Source organism: Leptodactylus fuscus, chromosome 7 (assembly GCF_031893055.1).
Source record: "Leptodactylus fuscus isolate aLepFus1 chromosome 7, aLepFus1.hap2, whole genome shotgun sequence".
In the NCBI taxonomy this organism is placed as follows: domain Eukaryota; kingdom Metazoa; phylum Chordata; class Amphibia; order Anura; family Leptodactylidae; genus Leptodactylus; species Leptodactylus fuscus.
In genome coordinates, this window is record NC_134271.1 from 41,953,408 (window position 1) to 41,969,932 (window position 16,525).

Genomic DNA, 16,525 nt, shown 5'->3' on the forward strand with positions numbered 1-16,525 from the left:
CACCTCTTTCTCCCCCTGACTCTTCTTCCTGTTCACCCTTCACCCTGAGAGTCGGCCCAGGCCAATAAGCAGGCGTGCTGGGGTTTGGTTAGTCTCCAACGTTCAGTAATAGTTTCCTGCAGTATGTTCCCCCCCCCCCCCTCCCTGTCCTCCCCCTGTGCACAGCGTAATATCTGGGATCAGATTACATGGCTGCCTGACATCCCTCTCCAGCAGTCGCCTGGAAAGGAGGAGGAGATCAGGCTGACACGGAAGTATTGCAATGTGATGGCTGCCTGAATCCAGAACTTTACAAGCAGCATGCACAGGCAGAGGTAGCAGAGCCCATCTGTCATGAACTCTATGGACAGGCCCTGACTACACAGTGAGTAATGTCATGCTATAACCTGCAGTCCTATGTAACAGCACGGATATATAACCTGCAGTCCTATGTAAGAGCACAGATATATAACCTGCAGTCCTATGTAACGGCAGGGATATATAACCTGCAGTCCTGTGTAAGAGCACAGATATATAACCTGCAGTCCTATGTAAGAGCACAGATATATAACCTGCAGTCCTATGTAACGGCAGGGATATATAACCTGCAGTCCTGTGTAAGAGCACAGATATATAACCTGCAGTCCTATGTAAGAGCACAGATATATAACCTGCAGTCCTATGTAAGAGCACGGATATATAACATGCAGTCCTATGTAAGAGCAGGGATATATAACCTGCAGTCCTATGTAAGAGCACAGATATATAACCTGCAGTCCTATGTAAGAGCACGGATATATAACATGCAGTCCTATGTAAGAGCAGGGATATATAACCTGCAGTCCTATGTAAGAGCACAGATATATAACCTGCAGTCCTATGTAAGAGCACAGATATATAACCTGCAGTCCCATGTAAGAGCACAGATATATAACCTGCAGTTCTATGTAAGAGCAGATATATAACCTGCAGTCCTATGTAAGAGCAGGGATATATAACCTGCAGTCCTATGTAAGAGCAGAGATATATAACCTGCAGTCCTATGTAAGAGCAGAGATATATAACCCGCAGTCCTATGTAAGAGCAGAGATATATAACCCGCAGTCCTATGTAAGAGCAGGGATATATAACCCGCAGTCCTGTGTAAGAGCACGGATATATAACCTGCAGTCCTATGTAAGAGCAGGGATATATAACCTGCAGTCCTATGTAAGAGCAGGGATATATAACCTGCAGTCCTATGTAAGAGCAGAGATATATAACCTGCAGTCCTGTGTAAGAGCACAGATATATAACCTGCAGTCCTGTGTAAGAGCACGGATATATAACCTGTAGTCCTATGTAAGAGCAGGGATATATAACCTGCAGTCCTATGTAAGAGCATGTATATATAACCTGCAGTCCTATGTAAGAGCAGGGATATATAACATGCAGTCCTATGTAAGAGCAGAGATATATAAACTGCAGTCCTATGTAAGAGCACGGATATATAACCTGCAGTCCTATGTAAGAGCACAAATATATAACCTGCAGTCCTATGTAAGAGCAGGGATATATAACATGCAGTCCTATGTAAGAGCAGAGATATATAACCTGCAGTCCTATGTAAGAGCACAGATATATAACCTGCAGTCCTATGTAAGAGCACGGATATATAACCTGCAGTCCTATGTAAGAGCACGGATATATAACCTGCAGTCCTGTGTAAGAGCACAGATATATAACCTGCAGTCCTGTGTAAGAGCACGGATATATAACCTGCAGTCCTATGTAAGAGCACGGATATATAAGCTGCAGTCCTATGTAAGAGCATGAATATATAAACTGCAGTCCTATGTAAGAGCAGGGATATATAACCTGCAGTCCTATGTAAGAGCCAGGATATATAACATGCAGTTCTATGTAGGAGCACGGATATATAACCCGCAGTCCTATGTAAGAGCAGGGATATATAACCCGCAGTCCTATGTAAGAGCACAGATATATAACCTGCAGTCCTGTGTAAGAGCACAGATATATAACCTGCAGTCCTATGTAAGATCACGGATATATACGCTGCAGTCCTATGTAAGAGCATGAATATATAAACTGCAGTCCTATGTAAGAGCAGGGATATATAACCTGCAGTCCTATGTAAGAGCACGGATATATAACATGCAGTCCTATGTAGGAGCACGAGTATATAACCCGCAGTCCTATGTAAGAGCAGGGATATATAATATATCACCAGGAGCCTGCCAGATGATACATCAGCTCTGCTACTGCTTCCATAATGGTTACTGAGCATTTACACAGAATCCCTTATAGAAAGAGCTGCTCCTACTGTACCATACGCAAGGCAAAATGGTGACCATGGCCAAAATCAGAAACCTCACACTACCCACAGAGAATATTATAAAGCATTTGTCATCTACATACTAAAGCGACGTTCACATCTGTGTCGGAGGCTTCTCTATTATCTTTTTTTTTTGTCTGCAATTTCAGACTGTGTCAAGTCCCATAACAGAGACTCGACGGATCGCTCTACAGTCAATGGGATGGGACAGGTCCATTTTTTTCCCATTCTTTTGTTTCCGTGATATGGAAGGGAAAGAACGTTGTAAACGTGAATGTAGCCGAAGATTCAATAATTCTGATCATGTTTAGATTTATTGTCCAGAAAGGTCTTTCATCAGATCCCCTATAAGGGGTCCTTGTTTTGGGCAATAGCTACTTGCTTGAAGCATCCCTTAAAGAGGACCTTTCATGTCCTCAGGCACACACGGTTTTATATACCGCTAGAAAGCCGACAATGTGCTGAATTCAGTGCACCATCGGCTTTCCCGTTATGTGCCCAGGGCTGGAGATATCAGTGCTGCTAGGTTTTGGCACCGATCTCTGCCCACTGTCAGAAGGGCATTGCTGACAGTCTAGCTGGGCTGTGAGGAGCGCCTTCACCCCCGACAGTACTCGTCCATAGCCCTGTACTGTCAGCTGGGAGGAATGCCCCCTCCATTACAAGCCTATGGACGAGTACTGTCAGGGGTGGGTATTCCTCACAGCCCAGCTAGACTGTCAGTAACACCCTTCTGAAAGTGGCCAGAGATAGGTGCCGAAACTACGGTAACCAATACCTCCAGCCCCGAAACACATAATGGGAAAGCTGGCAGTGCGCGGAATTCATTCCCTTCCAGGATCCTCAGTTGTTATCTGTAGAAAAACTAAAGCTAGGTTTACACTAATGTTAGGGTTTCCATCATTTGGGTTTACATGACCTAAAAGATGGAGACCCTGTCCACTTAAAGAGGACCTTTCACCATATCCGGGCACAGGCAGTGTTATATACTGCTGGAAAGCTGACAGTGCGCTGAATTCAGCGCACTGTCGGCTTTCCCGATCCGTGCCCGGTGTAAAGCGCTATCGGTCCCGGTACCGTAGCGCTTTACAGTCAGAAGGGCGTTTCTGACCATTAGCCAGAGACGTCCTTCTGCCTCGCGGCGCCAATCGCGCTGTGCTGTGGAGCGGGGAGGAACGCCCCCTTCCGGCTCCTGATAATGCTCGTCTACGGACAAGCTGTGTGAGCAGAGGGAGGGGGCGTTCCTCCCGGCTCCACAGCACAGCGCGATTGGCGCCGCAGAAGGACGTCTCTGGCTAATGGTCAGAAACGCCCTTCTGACCATAGAAGAGCTACGGTACCGGACCGTAAGCTCTTCACACCAGGCACAGATCGGGAAAGCCGACAGTGCGCTGAACTCAGCGCACTGTCAGCTTTCTGGCAGTATATAGAACTGCCTGTGCCCGGATATGGTGAAAGGTCCTCTTTAAAATGTGGTTACACAAGGAAACCTGCAGACTATAATGGGGTCCAGCCGGTTTCCTCCCGGTTTCTGACAGTTTTTAACTGAAACCGGCATAAAGAAAAGTCCTCATTGTGTGACTTTTCTCTCCAATTATTTTCTGTGGCGGAATCTCCTACACAGACTCCAATGCAAGTGTGGATCCAGCCCTAGCAGCAAAGCTGGGTTCTGTTGACCATGTCATGTGTATGGGGACAAAGGGGGAGCTTGAAATCCAGCTGTGATCTATTTGTTCATGAGGAGATACACCTCCCTTTGACCCCCCTCCCCTGTTGAGTACACAAGAACCTCCCTATATACCAATCCCTTCAAAGAGACTACACCATGGCCACCTACCTGGAGAGAATACACCACCCCAAACACAAACAAGCCCTGATCGAAACAGGGTGGCAGAGGCAGACGTACAAGTCACGGGAGAACAGACTGTGCCAGCACTGTGACCAGGGGGCCCTAGAAGACGAGACCCACTTCCTGCTACACTGCACCAAATACTCAGCTGTGAGAGCCGTCTACTACCAAAGACTCTCTGCCCACTTCCCAGACTTCATATCTGCAGACGAGAAGAGGAAACTGTACATCCTACTGGGAGAAGAAGAGGCCACTGTGGAGATCGCTGCCCAATACGTGTCCAGCTGTCACCAAATAAGAGGAAGATGAGACGCATGGACTATCAAATCACCCACCCCCCATGGACTATGAAACCCCCCACCCACCACCCAAAAAACCACTAAGCCCCCACCATCACCCGTCTACCCCATACCCACCGATATCCACATGCCCTAAACAAGAACGACGAGACCCTAAGGACACTCAAACCCCCAACCCACGGACCCCTTACCCCCCACCCCACCCCCAACCTCCTTATTGCTTTGGAAACACCAAATGTCTTATTCTTTGGTAACGCTAATAAAGAACATTTGTATTTGCTTGGCAGGATAGCTGTTCATAGAGAGTATGGGCCAAGTAAGAGAGTAAGTGTCCTATTTCCCTGCACCACCACCACCAAACTGAGACCTGGTTCACATCTGCGTTCGGTATTCTGTTTCGGGAGTCCACTTGGGAATGTGAACCGGGCCCAAAGGGCAAGACAGGTCCTGCAGAGGAAAATAGGTTTCTCTAAACATTGTTTCTGAGCAGAGGACCCGCCTCTATTTAAGGGGTTGGACCAAGTCTTAAAGTCCTTCCTTATCCACAAGAGACAACAGCTATTGATATTTGTTGACACATTCTGAATGAAATTAATAAAAATTGAGCCAGAATAACAGCAAATGAAACTACATAGGCAGGTCTATAGAAGTGTATGGAGATTGAGAGCTAGAAAATTCAGTCAATGTGTAGAATTTTATATATGGAAATAAGAGGCTGATGCCAGAAAACAACAGAATTCCACGGTAGTGAGCTTTTGCTGCTTTCAGTTGTATGTGCAAATGCGCATACAGCTGAAAGCAGTCAGTGTAGGCTGCGGTCCGTGTGACTGGGGGGTGGGGCCTACTGAAGAGCATATAATAACGGGGGTGTACTGAGGAACATATAATACTGTGTGGGGGGGGGCGTACTGAGGAGCATATAATACGGTGTGTGGGGTGTACTAAGGAGCATATAGTACTGTGTATTTGTGTGTGGGGGGACATACTGAGGAGCATATAATACTGTGTGGGGGGGCGTACTGAGGAGCATATAGTACTGTGTATGTGTGGAGGAGCGTACTGAGGAGCATATAATACGGTGTGTGGGGGGGGTGTACTAAGGAGCATATAGTACTGTGTATGTGCAAAATATATACGAAAAGAGAAAAATTGGGGCACTCACCAAGGCACTTTCTCATAAAAGAATTTCTTTATTCCACATTCTTTAAAAACATAGGGAGAGAATGACGTTACACCAAGGCGAAGAAAAAAAGGCAAAAGCCGTTTCGCGCAAACAGTGCTTTTTCAAGCCATGTAGATGTTCATCCCCCATTTTTCTCTTTTCGTATATATTTTGTCCTACCAGTATATTTTGGGCATGAGCACCTCCAAGAGATGGCACAGACAGGTATATCCTTTATTTTCTTCCACAACACACACCTGGTTCTGAATAAGTGAGGTTATAGTGCGTCATTCCTGAAACATTTTTATATTAAGGCTTTACTACAGTGCCACCGCTACTTCTTTTTCGTTGCAATAATGTACTGTGTATGTGTTTGGGGGGGGAGGGGCGTACTGAGGAGCATATAGTACTGTGTATGTGTGGAGGGGCGTACTGAGGAGCATATAATACAGTGTGGGTGGGCGTACTGAGGAGCATTTAATACTGTGTGTGTGTGGGTGTACTGAGGAGCATATAGTACTGTGTATGTGTGGAGGGGCATACTGATGAGCATATAATACAGTGTGGGTGGGCGTACTGAGGAGCATACACTCACCAGCCACTTTATTAGGTACACCTGTCCAACTGCTCGTTAACACTTAATTTCTAATCAGCCATGGCGGCAACTCAGTGCATTTAGGCATGTAGACATGGTCAAGACAATCTCCTGCAGTTCAAACCGAGCATCAGTATGGGGAAGAAAGGTGATTTGAGTGCCTTTGAACATGGCATGGTTGTTGGTGCCAGAAGGGCTGGTCTGAGTATTTCAGAAACTGCTGATCTACTGGGATTTTCACGCACAACCATCTCTAGGGTTTACAGAGAATGGTCCGAAAAAGAAAAAACATCCAGTGAGCGGCAGTTCTGTGGGCGGAAATGCGTTGTTGATGCCAGAGGTCAGAGGAGAATGGCCAGACTGGTTCGAGCTGATAGAAAGGCAACAGTGACTTAAATAGCCACCCGTTACAACCAAGGTAGCCAGAAGAGCATCTCTGAACGCACAGTACGTCGAACTTTGAGGCAGATGGGCTACAGCAGCAGAAGACCACACCGGGTGCCACTCCTTTCAGCTAAGAACAGGAAACTGAGGCTACAATTTGCACAAGCTCATCGAAATTGGACAATTGAAGATTGGAAAAACGTTGCCTGGTCTGATGAGTCTCGATTTCTGCTGCGACATTCGGATGGTAGGGTCAGAATTTGGTGTCAACAACATGAAAGCATGGATCCATCCTGCCTTGTATCAACGGTTCAGGCTGGTGGTGGTGGTGTCATGGTGTGGGGAATATTTTCTTGACACTCTTTGGGCCCCTTGGTACCAATTGAGCATCGTTGCAACGCCAAAGCCTACCTGAGTATTGTTGCTGACCATGTCCATCTCTTTATGACCACAATGTACCCAACATCTGATGGCTACTTTCAGCAGGATAATGCGCCATGTCATAAAGCTGGAATCATCTCAGACTGGTTTCTTGAACATGACAATGAGTTCACTGTACTCCAATGGCCTCCACAGTCACCAGATCTCAATCCAATAGAGCATCTTTGGGATGTGGTGGAACGGGAGATTCGCATCATGGATGTGCAGCCGACAAATCTGCGGCAACTGTGTGATGCCATCATGTCAATATGGACCAAAATCTCTGAGGAATGCTTCCAGCACCTTGTTGAATCTATGCCACGAAGAATTGAGGCAGTTCTGAAGGCAAAAGGGGGTCCAACCCGTTACTAGCATGGTGTACCTAATAAAGTGGCCGGTGAGTGTATAATACTGTGTGTGGGGGGTGTACTAAAAAGCATATAGTACTGTGTATGTCTGTGGGGGTGTACTGAGATGCATATAGTACTGTGTATGTGTGGAGGGGCGTACTGAGGAGCATATAATACAGTGTGCATGGGCGTACTGAGGAGCATATAATACTGTGGGGGGGGCGTACTGTGAAGCATATAATACTGTGTGTGGGGGGCATATTGAGAAGCATATAGTATTGTGTATTTGTGGGGGGCATACTGAGGAGCATATAATACAATGTGGGTGGGTGCACTGAGGAGCAGATAATACTGTGTGGGAGGGGGCGTACTGAGGAGCATATAATACAATGTGGGTGGGTGTACTGAGGAGCATATAATACTGTGTGGGGGGGGGGCGTACTGTGGAGCACATATTATTATTATTATAATATTTTTTTTTTAGCAGACCTGAAGAACAAAAACCCGAATGCTAGTGTGACCCTAGCACTAGAAGCAGCAAAAGTAAGGGACAGCATAGCACAGATCCACTCTCCCATTAGCACAAATGGACCCAAAAAAAATAAATTACAGAATTTGGCATCTACGGTAACTACTCCCCATCACCTAATTGCCCTGTCTGTATTGTTGATAGGGGAGACAGAAGTGATCGGAGTAGCTCCACAAATGTTTATGGCTACAGTACAGCCAAGTCAATGCTATATTTCCAATGAACTTAACCAAATTTGTAGACAGTTAATAAACATTACGCTTTACAGAGTTTTAGAAAACTTTTTCTAACCATCTTAGTGGTGACAATCTTTTATACTGATTAGCTGCCAATAGATATTCATGAATGCAGCAACTTTCTGTGGTCTAGCACTTGTCACAATCCTAGCCATGATTTCCTTAGGGCCCATTCACATGGAGTAAACGCACGTGTATACACGTTTAAAAAATACACGTGTAAAAATAAGACTCCCATGACATTTTTTACACGTGTAAAAAAAACCGTCAAAATGCATGTGTAAAATGTCATTGAAGCCAATGGGAGTCTTATTTTTACATGTGTATTTTTTACACATGTATTTTACCAAAATTTACTCCGTATGAACAGGCCCTATTGCGGTCAGGTTATCTTCTTGTGCGCACCCTGTCCACAACTACTAGGGTCTACAGAAAGCTGTTCAGATGGCGGTATGGTGGTGGCACGGTTAATGAAGGTTGTAGGCTCTCTTGAAGAGTTAAATCTTCAGGGTTCTCTTGAAGATTGTTATTGTGTGGGACAGTTTTGTGTGTTATGGTAGTGAGGTTAGATTAACAACATAGGAGATAAGAACATAGCGAAGAAGGCAGTCTTGAGAGGATCAGAGATTATGTAGTGGGAGATTACTTTATAAAAGTATGAAGGGGACAGGTTATGGATGGCCTTGTAGATTAGGGTTAACATTTCAAACTATTTCTTGGGCAATGTGCAACCAGTGAAGGGCTTGGTAAATGGCAAAGGACAATGAAAAAACCCAAAAAGGGTGAATGAAATAGTCAGTAACTTTTCAGATAACTTGGTCTCATTTAATAGAGCATAAGATTCTGAACAAAAATGTAATGCATATAATATTTATTAATATTGCTGCTTTGTACCTGAAAAACCTCTCTAATGTTCCTGCTACTAGGAGTCTCCCTTCTAGCTAATTTGCCGTTCACTGCTTATTACTAGGGAAGTCTTGTCCATAGATATATTAGATAAGGGCTCGTTCACATCTGCACCCAGGGTCTCCGTTCATACAGGTTTCCACTTCCTGCCCAAAACTGGGCAGGAGACGGAAACCTGCAGGAATGTTTCAAACCCATTCATTTGAATGGGTTTGAAAAGTGTCTGGCCGTTAGCGCCAGTGAGCGTTTTAAGCTCTCCATGGCGAAACCGTTTTTTTTTTTTTAACTGGACACAGAGTCGGACATGCAGTACTCTGTGTCTGGTTAAAAAAAAAAAAACGGCTTTGCCGCGGAAAGCATAAAATGCTCACCGGCGCTCACGGCCAGACAGTGTCTGATAGGAAACCTAATACAGAGACCCGAATGCTGGTGTGAACCCAGCGACAGACAGTCTTCTTCACAGTAAACTGCTGAAACTGAACATTTTGCAGCATCTCACAGCTTGCAATGGAAGAAAAATCTACTCACATCCTTTTATCTACTTCTGGCTGCGTGTGACTACAGATGGGATATTATTCACAGACAGCAAGCAGCTTTACTGACTGTGCTCACAGATTGATCATTTCCAATGTCAGGGATCTTATAGACTGTAACATGCCTGCATATATCTGCAGTCCAGTGTTCCTGAGTCTCCTATATTATGCTAACTTAATCTTTAAGCTATTTATTTGCTTGTACAGTTACTCCTGGCAGAATTGCATGTCAATAAACCAGTAATGGGTAGAGGTGGGGGACAGACTGCTCTTTATTGTACAGTTCCCCTCAGGCAAAAGTAAAATGTGTTGTAGTCATAATGTAATCATTAGCAATAGATTATTAGCAACTGATATGAAACCATATATGAAGGCTGTTAGGAGTGAGGCTTGAAACCTCCACGGTGGCATGCTGTGGTTGCTGGCCCTCTTCTTCCAGCTGTTAAGGAGCTGGGCCAGAACCTCCATGGTTGCATGTGGGGGTTACGCATGGGTGTACACCCGATTAAGAAGCTGCAGCAGATCGCACCACTTGGGAAACACCAGTAGGAACACATGTAGGAAACACCAGTCTTTATAAATTCCCCCATTGTCTGTATTGAAGAGGATTCTTTAATATGTGTTAGAAGATGAAGGCCACGGGAATTTCAATTCCCTTATGCTTGCCACGTACAAGATGTCATTTAGGTCACACATCCAAAATTCATCTTATCAAACACCTGAATGTAGCAACGGATGACATGGAGAATACTGCACATAGGATGCTAAACCCCAGCAGCATGAAGACATGCTGTTGGGTGGGGAGAGTTACATAGCAAGGCATGCCAGAATTATAAATAATCCCAAATAAATAAATAAATCCCAAATTTCATATTTAAAAAAACCCAAAATAAAACATAGTTTTCCTCTGTGGGTTTCCTGTCTCTATTATACCTATATAGAAATGCCAGCGTTTCCATATAGGTATAATTAACAATGTTGCGATTTACAAAAACACAACAGTTTTGGGAATTGCAAAATTTGCACTGCACATATTTTCCACTTTGCAGGTACTGCAATATGCCACGATTTTGTTGTAGCTAAATTGCATTTTCGCAATGTGGAGTGCCGGCCTTAGACGATTAATCAAATTAATTTGTCCTGAACATTTCAGACGATTCTGCTTTTTCACAGAATCATCTAATTAAATTTTCCCAACATCTCCATAATTGTATGGCGGATGCCAGGACTTTAGATATGACACCCGTGTCAGGAGATGAGATAGTGCCACGGCCGCGGGGTCTCTTCTGTATCAGGCAGAGACTGGGTGACCGGCTGTTGCAGGAGTTAAATTGGTAAACTACAAAATGCAACATTACGATATCACACCACATTATTTAAGTCCTCCGCGCGTCCCCTATCAGAGCGGTCGCCCACAGCCTGTTTAGCTAGCCATATATTCCATGCAGGTTATCCTCTCCCACCACCGACTATGATCAAAATTTTCTCACTGTGGTCAATAGTTGGGTGGTAGGACAAGGACAATGAACACTAAAGGACAGATGTAGATGGAGCCCCACAGTCAGGAGTCCCTCTGCCTCTGCATTCACTCCAATGTAAAAAACAAAACAAAAAAACACAACATTAATGGTAGTGTGAACATAGCCTTATTTTCTGCCCTAATGGTTTCACAGTATTTTTTTCAGGTTTTGCTGAACTCCACATCCAATCTCATTGTGGCCTGCACATTTTATTCCAATGATGGTTTTCCCCTATCAGTCTATTGAGCAGCGCTCTCTTCGGCCTGCAGGTGTCAGTATAGATATTTCCATCTACAAACCTGACAAGGACTGACATACTGTATGCTTACTACAGAAAGAATATTCCATCAAGTATTTCAATAATTCTGTAGATTCAAGATCTGTCTCCAAACTTCACATGTTTGTTTTAGCAAATAACCGTTTTGCCCATGAAACAATTATTCTGGAAGATCTTTCCTTTACTTAGTTGTTCAGCCATCCCTGTGTTATTCCTCCTATAATATTTTGGACTGGACAACTGTGTGTTACGAGTTTGGGGTCTCCCTACAACGTTTGGCCCTATCAAATCAAGCATGCCAGACTGTGATGAGCTACACCATTTTATAAGTTTCAAGGAGGAATTACAGAGGAACGACACAATGTAAAGCTATGGGAAATTGTTATTTCATGCAGAAAACTGACATTTCAGGAGAGAGGATGGGTCCTCTATAGAATCCCGACCTTGAGCGCTGATTTCGTAGAATAAATTTTAACAGTTTTCATTAAGAATAGTCAGTTTATCTTCAGTCACAGTGGTGGCTAAGGTGAGCCTTGGTGATACTCTTCCACTATCAGGGTCGCTCCCCTAATAATTCTGTAAATTTCTTTTTACTAATGGTAACAATTAGGGTATGTTCAGACAGGGGAAATGAAGAATTTCAGGTGTACATGTGCCTCAGATTCCTCTTCCAATTACGCCCTTCCGACAGCAGAAAGCCGTAGCAGAGCGTCTCACACCACGGGTTCTGCAGCTTAATACGCAGCAGAACCCCTGGCAAGATAAAGCAGAGCGCAGGTTTCGCAAGATCAAGCAGAGCGCAGGATTTAACCAGAGAAGAATTTGGCTTAGATTTTGAGGGCATTTCCACCTCAAAATCAGAACCATAAATTCTTAGGCACCACGTTGCGGAAAATGGTTTTTTGTTGCAGATTTTGCTGCATATTTTTGAACCAAACCGAGGAGTGAATTTAACAGAAGTGAGAATAAGAAGTATATAACCAATTCCTTTTTAAGCCATTCTTGAATTTGACTCTAATAAATGCAGCGAAATCTGCAAAAACAAAACCCACAAACAAAAACAGTTTTTCCGCAATGTCTTAAAGAGAACCTTTCACATCCTCATCGATGTGTGGTATTATATACTGCTAGGAAGCCAACAGTGCGCTTAATTCACCACACTGTTGGTTTTCCCGGTATACGCCCTGGTGCTGGAAATCTTGATGCTGATAATTTTGGCACCGATAACTTCCCACCGTCAGAAGGGTTGGCCTTACAGACTAGCATCACCGGGCTATGAAGAACACTCCCAAAGACCACATCACCCCCTGCCAATATTCCTCACAGCCCAGTGATGATGTAAGGCCTCCCCTTCTGACAGTGGGAAGATATCGGTGCCAAAGTGAACGACATCAATATCTCCAGCACCAAGGCACATACTGGAAAACAGAGAATCTGCTAAATTCAGCGCACTGTCTGCTTTCTAGCAGTAAATAATACCGCACATTGATGAGAACGTGAAAGGTTCTCTTTAAATAAAGTGTACATTCCTCTAAACTTTGTACAGTATAGTTGCTAGTACAGACTAGTATATGGGTCTGCTTAAAACATGCCTAATAGGGATTGCAGCAAATGGAAAGGTGACCGCATATATATGCGTCTCTCCATTCTTTATTCAGCTATTTTTTGGACTACCTTAGAAGTGAACAAAAAGACCTGTAGACACCCAGCCATTTTTCTCCATTCACAGAAGTCAAAGGAGGAGGGTCTACATCTGCTTATGGCTTACCCTGTAGATGTAGCATAAATGTTTGAGATGGGAAAACCCTTTTAGGCTTATGCCACATATTATGGAAAAGCTTTGGGTTCCATTACATATTTTAGGCAGTTTTTTGAGCCACAACCAAGAGTAGTAGAATGGAGACGTAGAAGTCCTTCTTACATACACTATGTGATCAAAAGTATCCAGACACCTGGCTGAAAATGACTTACAAGTTTGTGGCGCCCTCCATCGGTAATGGAGGGGGCTTGCACCCCTAGTTGTTTTGTGTGGCACTATCTCAGCACAGGCCTACATTGATGTTTTAAACACCTTCTTGCTTCCCACTGTTGAAGAGTAATTCGGGGATGGCGATTGCATCTTTCAACACGATCGAGCACCTGTTCATACTGCACGGCCTGTGGTGGAGTGGTTACACGACAATAACATCTCTGTAATGCATACCTCCCAACTTTTGAAGAACCGAAAGAGGGACAAAAATGTGGGTTCATCACATCGCGTCTACACAGCCAGTAGGCGGCGTTCAGCGGCGAAGCAAGGAGCTGAACTGTGACAGCTCCTTGCTTCAGCCGTGTATGTGTTCAACTCATATCTGCATCCTCTGGACGCAGATCTGAGTTGAAATCGTGACATACCTCCCTCCAACCGGGACCGCGGGACACGTCACCGAAATCGTAAATGTCCTGTGGAAATCGGGACGGTTGGGAGGTATGATAATGGACTGGCCTGCACAGAGTCCTGACTTGAATCCTATAGAACACCTTTGGGATGTTTTGGAACGCCAACTTCGTGCCAGGCCTCACCGACCTACATCGATACCTCTCCTCAGTGCAGCACTCCGTGAAGAATGGGCTGCCATTCCCCAAGAAACCTTCCAGCACCTGATTGAACGTATGCCTGCGAGAGTGGAAGCCGTCATCAAGGCTAAGGGTGGGCCAACACCATATTGAATTCCAGCATCACCGATGGAGGCGCTACAAACTTGTAAGTCATTTTCAGCCAGGTGTTTCAGCCCCGTGTTTGCATGGATTTCCATCCCATATTCCAAAGACATACTGATAGGGAAAAATGTACATTGTGAGCTCTATGTGGGGCTCACAATCTACATAAAAAAAATAAAAAATCTGGAACAAACCCCCCCCCCCCAAAAAAAAAAAAAACAACAACACACCAGATATTTTTTTCTGCAGCATGCAGCACATCAACAACACAAAGGGACTGAACCACAACCTGCACAGAAAAAAAAATCTAGAAAATAAAAGTCCCTTTAATATATCTCTTTACTGCCAACATAATAAAAGTGCAATTCCATTTACCTTTCCTTGTGACGCCACATACTGCCTGTCATGGATGTTGAGGTGATTGGACATCAATGGATTCCACGTATTTAGTTGCTGACTTTGATGCTGAGAATTAAGCAGATCATTTGGGATATTTATCTGTGGTTGCTCAATGTGAGTCTCCGTGCCAGGATGATTTAGGACAGTGTGACCTGAACCAGAGCCATCTTGAGAATATGTTGCATCATCAAAATGTGGCAAGAGATCTTCCTGCAACAAATCCACTGGATCAAGCCCAGTAAACGGCTCGGACTGAGAATCTACTTGCTGCAGCAGGTTGTCTTCCAAAGGAGAAAAACCATTACTCTCCAAATGATCATTAAAGTGGCTCAGCCGCACGGAGGGACCATCTTGAGATGGGAAGTTAATGGTCATAGGAGACATTTTTGTTCCATTGTAGTTACCCTGAGGATGTGAAGAATGCACCATCTGGAAATCACTAGAATGCAGTTGTTCACTAGGGTTCAATACATGTTGACTAGGTTCCTGTTTGGCTCCCAAATCTGAAAACCCTTGACTTTCCGTGAAATCAGACAGAGAATGTGTAACATGGTTTAGGTGATTGTTGGAGAAGGGATAATGAGAAGAAAAGGATGAAGCAGCATTCACAGAACATGGTGCCGGAGAGTGGCTATCAAATGCACTATCATGCTGGGTTGCAACCGGATTGCTGCAGAAGTGCAATGATGTTGATGTCGATTGAGAAAACTGCTGTAAAGGCAAAGCATCTTGTGGCGCTGTGTTATTGACCATAGGCATTTGTTGGGCATTAGAAGTCCTATGGGGTAAAGACACATTAACATCCATAAACGTTTTTGGTTGATTCAAAGTTTCCTGACCTGTGTTCAAACTATTCCTATTGTGCTGCTGTGGTATAGAGACCTGCTGTTGCTCGCTGGTCTGAAACAAGGCAAAATCATGGTGCGTTACAAATCCTTTACTTTGCTGCATAGTCTGAGAGTGTCCGTGTTGTTGGCTGAATGGGGAGCCATTCTCATTAATGATAGTTGTGGCAGTTTGGTGACCCCACATGGGGCTTCCATCGTCGGCAAACATGCCATTGCCTTGGCTTGCAGGATGTATTGGAGAGCAGCTGAATTGTGATCGTGGAGACAAAACACTTTCAACTGGACTGCTGTATGATCGGCTTACTTGGTGCAATTTAATGGAATCAAACTGGTTAAGTGCATCAAACTCATTGAGTTTCTGGTGAGTTTGAGTGTCCTGCACATGGTTTAAGGAGTCAACATGGAGGGGTTCAAACTCTGCACCGAGGTTTAACTCATCAACCAGGGACACAGGATCATGTTGAGCAAAGGCATCGTCAGACAGACCCAACGTTTCATCAAAGAGGTGTGTATCATCAAAAAAATCCATCATGGGATCAGTCATATTGATAGTCTTAACTGCTAGGAGAGCTTCATTAAGAACTGCTTACGTCAGGACCCAAGCCATGGTGGAGTGAATCCTCCGAAGGGTATAGTAGACATTATTACATTATTAGATCATTAGCCTGGAGGAAAAAGAAAAGACAGAATTAGTACAGAGGCTTATTGTATAGACAGAGTGACGCTAGGTTCACATTAGCGTTCGGGTCTCCGTTCTCAACTTTCCGTCTTCTGCATGCAGAAGACGGAAAGCTGTCAGAGCGGGTCTGCCCGTGAGTGGTGGTGAGCGTTTTATGCTCTCCGCCGCCAAACTGTTTTTTTAAAACTGGACACAGAGTACTGCATGTCCGACTCTGTGTCCAATTTTAAAAAAACGCTCACCACCGCTAACGTCCGGACATCTTTCAATCCCATTCAAATGAATGGGTATGAAAGAATCCTGCAGGTTTCCATCTCCTTCCTCTGTTTTGTGCAGGAAACGGAAACCTGCATAACGGAGACCGGGCGCAGAAGTGAATGAGCCCTTAAGACTACACAGCATTGACAGCAAATCACACTTTTTCCCCCTGTGATATTGATGCTGTAAAGATGGAAATTTTATGGAGACTCACAACACTTTCAAGCCATTACTCCATTTTTGAACTACCATTTACACAAAATGTTG

General features: G+C 44.4%; 1 protein-coding gene across 2 annotated transcripts in view; it reads right to left on the bottom strand.

Annotated features, from left to right (window-relative positions):
- CHD9 (chromodomain helicase DNA binding protein 9) overlaps positions 1-16,525 on the bottom strand; it is a 128,802-nt gene that overhangs the window by 85,131 nt on the left and 27,146 nt on the right. For both annotated transcript variants that reach the window (XM_075281753.1, XM_075281752.1), the window contains exon 2: positions 14,450-15,986. In XM_075281753.1, the coding sequence (XP_075137854.1) occupies positions 14,450-15,865 (1,416 nt within the window). In that variant the 5' untranslated portion in view covers positions 15,866-15,986. The remainder of the gene's footprint in view (positions 1-14,449; positions 15,987-16,525) is intronic.